Here is an 8212-nt window from a genome sequence, read left to right on the forward strand (position 1 = left end):
CAATCAGGCCCCATCATATATTAAAGAGCTCTTAACCCCTTACTGCCCCCACAGACCACTTTGCTCCCTAAACTCTGGACTCCTTGTAGTGCCTAGAGTCACTAAGAGTAGAATGGGTGGTAGAACTATTAGTTACCAAGCTCCTCTCCTGTAGGAGACAGCTAGTATTGTTTGTAATGTTAAGTTTGTTGCTATGGTCACATACGGGGATCTGAGTCACGTGGTGGTCGTACGTCAGCAGGTAGTAGTAAAATCAGCTGTTCCTCACCGGGTGAATGAAGGAACGAGAGGGTGAGGGGGGAAGTCCTACTTTGCTGACCGCATAATATCAACCAAATGCACTGACTTGATATTTATTGGAGAATGGGAACATTTCACTGCTTGTTTCTAGCCCTAAATAAATGTACACAAACCAGAAGTCTTTTGGATTGAAGTCTTATTGAACAGCAAGCGCGTCCGGCAGGTAAAGTTTTGCCCTGCTTAGCCTCTTGGCGACTATACTGTAGCGAATTTGATAGTCGCTCTTTATCTCCTTTGGAATCAGCTCCCACTCTCAGTGAGGACTGCAGACACAGTCTCTACATTTAAAGCTAGACTTAAAACCTTCCTTTTTGATAAAGCTTTTAGCTCAACCCTGAACCATAGTCATCCATAGCTATGCTGCTATAGGCCTACACCTACACTGCTGAGGGATCACCCATCAAGCACCAGCACCTTCTATCTTCCTCACTCTTCTTCACTCTCTGCCTGGTTTATTTTGTTATATCTTATTACACATCTCTAACTCCTTGGGTCTTCTCCTCCCCTCCTTGGTCCTTACTGTGCGGCTCTCCGGAGCCCATCCTGGCTCGGGTCCTGATGAGGGATGGACCCAATGAGGTTGCTGGTCTTTCGCAGGGCTGACATGGAGGGTCACGCAACCACCAGCACTCTCACCTCAGGACCTATTACTGCGCATGTGAACCATGAGGGAGGCAGGAGTGCCCGGGGGGACCAATGTGCCCTTGGAAGACCATGCAAACATCCATGTGGAAATTCTGGCTGGATTCAAGCCCCCCCCCCCCCCCTTCATTTCCTTTTGTTCCCCTATATTACTTGTTCTTTCTCCATCACCCCAACCGGTCCTGGCAGAGGCCGTCCACACCGATCCCAGTTCTGCCGGAGGTTTCTTCCCCGCTGTTGCTCATGCTTGCTCGGTGTGGAACAAGTTGGATTTTGTGTTTCTTAAGATCTTGGACTTTTGTGCAGCATCGTGAGACAACTGTTTTTTGTGATACCGTGCTTTATAAATAAATTTGATTGATGGATTGAACTGCAGCTTCTGCTCTGATCATGAAGCAGCTGATCATTGAGCAGCTGCGACCAGAGAAACTGTTTCCACTGTTCTTTAACAAAGTCACTTACCGGCTGCTTCACGTGAACGAGCTCTAATCTCACTGTGTGTGTTTCTCTGAGCGATTCATTGGGGGCGGAGCCCACGGGCATGAGTGTGTGTGTGTGTGTGTGTGTGTGTGTGTGTGTGTGTGAGTGAGTGTGTGAGTGTGTGTGTGTGTGTGAGGTGTCTGGAAGCACTCACACATATTTTCTTTTGCTTCTGGTATTTCACATGATGGCCTGATGCGATGATGATTTAAAAAATGGATGTGAACGTGAGTGATGTGAATGTTACTCACATTCAGATTCATCAAATGAAAACTGATTAATGCAGTTCAATTCATTTAAATTCAATTTAGTTTTGTTGTCAGTGTTAGACTTGGGTCTATCACTGTCTGGGAAACTCAGTGTATCTGTAGAGGAATGCGATCGACAGGATATACTACAACAACCAGTTTATGTTACCTTGACGATGCTAATGGGTTTCCTGGAGAGGTGGAAGCTGGTATAGAGCAGGAAGGTGAGGATAAAGGTGAGAGCTCTGTACCTTCAGACAGGAAGCACAAGAGGGAAGGGAAGAGAATTGAGGGACCACAGAACACATTCAAACAACACCACTGATCTAAATTAAACCAGCCTTACAATTTTTTACAAGCTTGATTATTCTCGTCATTGTCAACAGGACATGCTGAAACCACGGCAAACATTTCCAAGAATACTGCACACAGATTGCTCCCCATCTCAAAAGCAGCAACTGATACAAAAATATTTGCAGTCAAATAAAGAAGATGGTAATTGGACATATTGGAGTAACATTAACAGACAAAAAATTTCTGGTAAAGCCAGACTTTTGCTTGGTAAGTACATCTCTACAAACGCTTAATATGCACTGATCTTTATGTTGTGTTTTTTCAGATGTAGGGAGAATATTCAGATTTTATCTTTCCTAATATTACACACAACATGTGTATCGTAGATTTTAAATTAATTTAATATATGTTATTCAGTGTCACTTTTAGCATGTATGATTCCAGTGAATACTTTTTAGTGATAAATAAGTACTTTAGAGACTATTATTACAGGAGTACAGAGTATTGACACTGAGTTAGTCACATGGTACAGTGATAATCACCTGAAGTTCATATTGCTGCAAACAAGCTCACATACAACAGCAGCACAGAAGATATATACAACCACCATAGTTTGAAGGTGTTAACTCAACATTTGTATAGCAAATTCAATATCTGACCAAATGTGAAATGCAGTTACAATCTCCCCTGTCCCGTCGTGAAGTTGAACATTGAGCTTTGTCTCAATTGGTGTTACAATTCTTGAATCATGGCTACAAATGTGACTTCAACAGTCAGTGTTCTTGAACTTTGACCACAAAAACCTAGTAACTTAGATGTTTTGATTCCAAGTGAATATGTCTGTTGCAGGGATGTCGATTTTACGATATCCGCAGTTTCATAACGTCACGATTTCATAACCGTAAGAATCGTAAAAACTACGATATTGAACTATGGTGTCCTGCCTCTCGCGAGTGACGTAATTTGTGTGTGCGCAGCGCGGTGAAATCTATCGCGTGTCAACGTAATTTCTGTGCGTTATTTCCACCGACGCTGGACAAAGAACTCCATCGGAATTGTTCACTGCGAGAAGAGAAATCCTAGTTTACTTTCGGTTTCTGACCAGTGTGCGGCTAACACACACACACACTTCTCTCTGTCACTCTCTCTCTTTCTCTTCATATTAACCATTTTAAATGTAGCCAAGAGTTTAATTCACCTATACTGAGAGGTAATAGCTCAAGAAGGACATAAAGAATGTGACCTGAACAAGGACAGTTTACCTGTTTACTTTTTCACAGTTAGTCACTTCGCTCCCAAAAAGGAAGAACTTCCGTCGGTGACCCTTCACAATAAAATTCCCTTACAGATGCAGTGCTTATGATGACAGGAAACACAAATTCACTGACCAACCTTCCACAATAAGGGAAATAAATAAAACAGCTTACATACATTACTTTTAAAGGTCCAGTGTGTAAGATTTAGGTGAAAGGGAACTATTGGCAAAAATTTTATGTAGAATAATTCTTGTTATGTTTTCACTAGTTTGTTTCATCTAAATTGTATGAATTGTAGTTTTCTTTACCCCAGAAAAGGTCCTTTATATTTAAATACTTTATATTTACATCAAGGGGACCCTCTCTACAGAGGCTGCCATGTTTTTCACATTAGTCCAGACTTGACAAACTAAACAACTTTTGAGTTTTTAAGACAACTGAAATTTACCAAAGGTTATTTTTCATGTTTGGGAGGAGAGGGTGAGGTGAGGGGTATTCAGCTGCAACATGCAATTTCAACACTAGAAATCACAAAATTCTACACACTGTACTTTTAAATAGCCAAAAGTTACACTTTAAAAACCAACTGGATATTGTTGATGATAATTATACATATTTTAGTTCATTAGCCATATGCCACATGACTTTGGAGGTGGCGACAATACATGATATCCCTGCTGCTTCGATTGGTCACTTTGAACACTGTCACGCATAATCTCTTTTGCAACATTCCAGTCTGGCCAGTCCAGGAAATGGCAGTTATGGCAAGATGTTTTAACATGTAATCACACCACACTTTTCTGTGTAATAACATTTTAGATATTCTTAATATCTCTCCAAGTAGCAATGCACCAAAATCTTAAAGTTAGCGTTATCAACTAATCACTGCAAAGACTCTTTGGCAATAGCTTTTAATATAAATGTCAATGTTTTCCACTGACTCAAACAAACAACTGCTTGAGCAGTTTAAGTTAAAATTGCTGTAACACACAATTTCACTAGATATCACTAAATTCTACACACTGTACCTTTAAGGCAGCCATTAGTGGGCAATTTTACAAAGAGTTAAAGAATATGCTTTATTTTTTCTAACTCACCTCTGGTTGAAGTCAACAACAACACTGCTTTAACATCTTTGGCATAGACCGACTCTTTTTTATATGTGGCCATAATTAATCATAGATCAAAGCTCCAATGATGGTGTCTGTTTCACTGACCAGATATGAGCTTAACTCACGAGAGAAAATACTAAACAACTGATTGAACCATCTCAGATCACTGACCGCAAATCTTGAGGTAAATTGCAACAGTCCAAATCTAGGTTATGTTAACCACATATTCTGGAATGCACCTCAGAAACATTCCAACCTTGGTGGAATGTTTTCTAAATATTCGTGTTGCTCTCAACCTGAGCATCAAGCCTGTTAGCATGCAGGTCCAACTTCCATAGCCTCTACAGGCTCCTGAGTGCATATTATGTGTGGTACTTCAAACCACATATTGAAGAACAAATTTGAGTACCTTCAATAAAGAGGGTGTATTTTGACACCCAAAATCTTTAGCAAGTACTAACCACTCTTGTGAACAAGTCCTCACTCAACCATTTTTCACCATACACATTTGTAAAAATAATTGTATGCTTTGCATGACCATGGTGTTCAACCTACATGGACAAAAAGTCTGTATGTGTTACACCATAACAGTCTTATTGCACAAATATATATAAATAAAGATTATTAACAAGCTATGACAACTTCTTGATGGGGAAATATTCAACAAATAAGTTGAGTTGGCAAACAACTTACTTTTTCACATTATTGTCACATCAGTGGCTATTCGGCAGTCAATGATGAAAAATCATACTAAATATCCAAAAGCACACACACTTACCACTGGTTTCTATCGAAGGAAACCAACAGGCGGATCCCAGGAGGAACAGGGGCCATATTTGCACTGAAGTTTTGACAATCTGCTGATGTGAGCTCAGGCTGAAGAGATTGAGGTGGTATATGCTGACATGGTGTTGATGCATCAGCTAATCTCCATTCCAGAAGAAGTTGCTTGGAAATGAGAGAAGAAAGGGTTTAGCAGAAAAGACAAAGGTACTGTTCTGGCCTTGTAGTAACATCCATCGTGAGTGATCTGATCACAAGTGGACAAAAGGTGTGAATGATTTCACAAAGGTGAAAACAAGTTCAGAGAGGAAACGCCAGCATAAATCACAGCAAAACACAGAAGACACTCTCACTATGAGCTTGACAAAAAACAAACACACAGAAATTAGGTAAATAATGTGTATAATTTTTTGTTTAGTTTTTTTCATTCTAACAAACAGCTCATTTGATTGTCCTAATACTATGTAGAATGACAGTACAACATTTCAGTTAAATTGGTTCTGTGCAAACAGCCTGTCCTTTTAGATATCTAAAATTAGCCTGGTCATTAATTAGCATTATGTTTCAATAAATACCCACAAGACAAATGATAAAGCCTTGTTTTCCTCTGTAATATTGTTTTTAATATTTTTACCTATTTGTGTATTTGTATTCATTTGTTTGTTTATAAGTCCATTCATCCATTGATAGGCTGGCTGAATGAAAAGGCTTTTACTTTGAAATCCTTTACTCGTTCTCACGTAATGCAGAGTAAACGCAGAACAACGTGAGGGCTACTTTACCGCAGACCGGAAAATCACACGCTGTCATATGCTGTATATAAAAAGCATGGATGAATACGTCTAGTCCATTCGACACTGGGAAGGGCGGCCACGTTATTGAAATGTGTACATGCAGCTACAATACCAGCTGTGTACCCCATGTGACATAATGGCTTCATAAAAAATAATCTTATGGAGGCTAATACCACAGCTCTATGGTTATAATATCACCAGACCGTGGTCAAAGCTTCCAGTCTCCAGCCAAATCTCATACAACCCAATCAGACACAATGACTCAGATCTCTGATGTTTACTGAGGGTGAGCAGAGCATCTCAAACTACAGACGTGGACGTGTCCGGGCTCACAGCGTGGACTGTTCGCCCTTTATGCAACAGTGTTTTCCTTTTGTGTATCGCATGTCGAATAGTAACTTAAGAGGACCTCCAAATATCAGCAGTGTACCGACAAAGAAGGTCCATAACCTTTATGACTTCCTTTTCCGTGAACGATTTAATAATTCGCATTTCTCCTGATGGTAGAAACAATACGGTTGTTAAATAGCAGGTTACAGACAATCTCTACCTTTCAAATGTAATGACAGGTAGGCAGAGCTGAGAGACCTCTCAGCTCTGTCTACCTGTTGTCGACGGTCGTCGGTCTCATATCGTACACAACTCAGCACAAACAAACGTGTCGTCCTGGGGGCTTACCTCGAACGAAAACTCGACAGTTTGTGTTAGTTCCTGCTCTCAGTAGCGCGACAAGTCCTCCACTTCCTTGTGTGAAAACATGCGACCGTCACCACAAAGCCACACACATTCACACAGCTGTGCCGCTCCTCTGCGTTTCTCTGACGTAATCAGTTTACAAGCTTCAGGCGGAATGTGCCTTATGTCAAATATTCTGCAAATAACATCAGATTGTTTGTGGTTTATTTTATTATTTTGAATTAATTCATGAAACATGAATTAATTCTAAACACTTGCTCAGTTAGAAATTCTTAAGACATATATACTCAAGCATTGCACCTCACCCCATGTTCATCAAAGCTGTCTGGTTTCTAAAAGTTTGTTTTTAATTGTAGGACTCCTCTTCACATTAATTGATGAAAGTGGCAGAATGTTCAAGGAATTTACCTTGTTGGTAGACCCATTATAGAGTCAAGTGAGTAATGATACTAGAGTATTTTAGGACATCCCTGTAAAGTCTCCAGTAACATTTTTAGGTATTGAGATATTTTCACTCAGGCAGCAGCAATTATTCAGAGAGTCATATAAGTTAAAGAGAAAAAATAATAAATGCTCCATAACACCCCCTCATCAGTGTATCTTAGTAATTTCTTTCTAACTTGATCTTTGGTTCAGTTCAATATGTTTTTTTAAGACAAATCATGACACAGTTTTTCTCGTTACATTCTGATCAGGAATTTACATGAAAAAAAAGTATCTGTCTAGTTTCTTATGCTAGCACAACTGTTTCTATATGAGGAGTTATTTTTGAACACAGCACACGAACATTGATCAGACATAGGAAAGAGGTCATATGTACATTTTCCATTACACTATGTATGTGTTTTTTTTGTATTTGTGAATTGCCTGGCGGGCCGGATCAAACAGTCTTGCCAGATGTTCCCCACCACTGCTCAAATTTTTCTTTAAAATCCAAACACTCATATTGTATAGGTAAATTACCAATTGACCTGGAGCTTTAGACTGTCACACCTTTGGGATAAGAGCACTTTAATAATTACAAAAAAATTACTACAGTCCTGTAAATCATTTAGAATGTCTTAATTATCTAAGGACATACTGCCTGATTACTAAGTCACGCTTGTAACAGAACTCATGGAAAGCATTAGGGATTTGTCTACAGGTAGAAACAAACAAGGCTGGCCCAGCCCACAGGGGTGAAGTCATGCAGGAATTTCTCCATCGTCTTCTCAGAAATTAATTAATTTAAAGGTACAGTGTGTAGAATTTAGTGATATCGAGTGCTGAAATTGCATGTTGCAGCTGAACACTCCTCACCTCACCCTCTCCTTCCAAACATGAAAAAGAACCTGTGGTAGCTTTAAGTTGTCATAAAAACTCAACAGGTGTTTAGCTTGTCCAGTCTGGACTACTGTAAAAAACATGGTGGCCTCCGTAGAGAGGACCCCCCCCCGATATAGATATATAGGTAGGTAAGTATTTAAATATAAAGGGCCTTTCCTTGGGTAAAAAGAACTACAATTCATACAATTTAGATTAAACATAGTGAAAACATCATGAGGATTATTCTGCATTATATTTTTGCCAATAGATCCCTTTCACCTAAATCTTACACACTGGACCTT

At 39.6% G+C, this 8212-nt stretch overlaps 1 protein-coding gene across 22 annotated transcripts in view; it reads right to left on the reverse strand.

Moving 5' to 3' along the window:
- Window positions 1-6729, reverse strand: part of slc37a1 (solute carrier family 37 member 1) — a 60425-nt gene extending 53696 nt beyond the window's left edge. For 11 of the 22 annotated variants that reach the window (XR_011244235.1, XR_011244234.1, XR_011244232.1 and 8 more), the window contains exons 1-3: window positions 6588-6728; window positions 5111-5280; window positions 1840-1921 (exon numbers count right to left, since the gene is read on the reverse strand). Coding sequence is in view for 11 of the 22 variants with exons in the window: in XM_069532302.1 (XP_069388403.1) it covers window positions 1840-1921; window positions 5111-5166 (138 nt within the window). In the remaining 11 variants the exon portion in view is untranslated. Of the gene's footprint in view, window positions 1-1839; window positions 1922-3226; window positions 3317-5110; window positions 5281-6459 lie in introns of those variants that run through there. The other 11 variants (XM_069532315.1, XM_069532312.1, XM_069532314.1 and 8 more) reach the window with 5 other exon arrangements.
- Window positions 6730-8212: the final 1483 nt, after the last annotated feature.

Source organism: Paralichthys olivaceus, chromosome 10, assembly GCF_024713975.1.
Source record: "Paralichthys olivaceus isolate ysfri-2021 chromosome 10, ASM2471397v2, whole genome shotgun sequence".
Taxonomy (NCBI): domain Eukaryota; kingdom Metazoa; phylum Chordata; class Actinopteri; order Pleuronectiformes; family Paralichthyidae; genus Paralichthys; species Paralichthys olivaceus.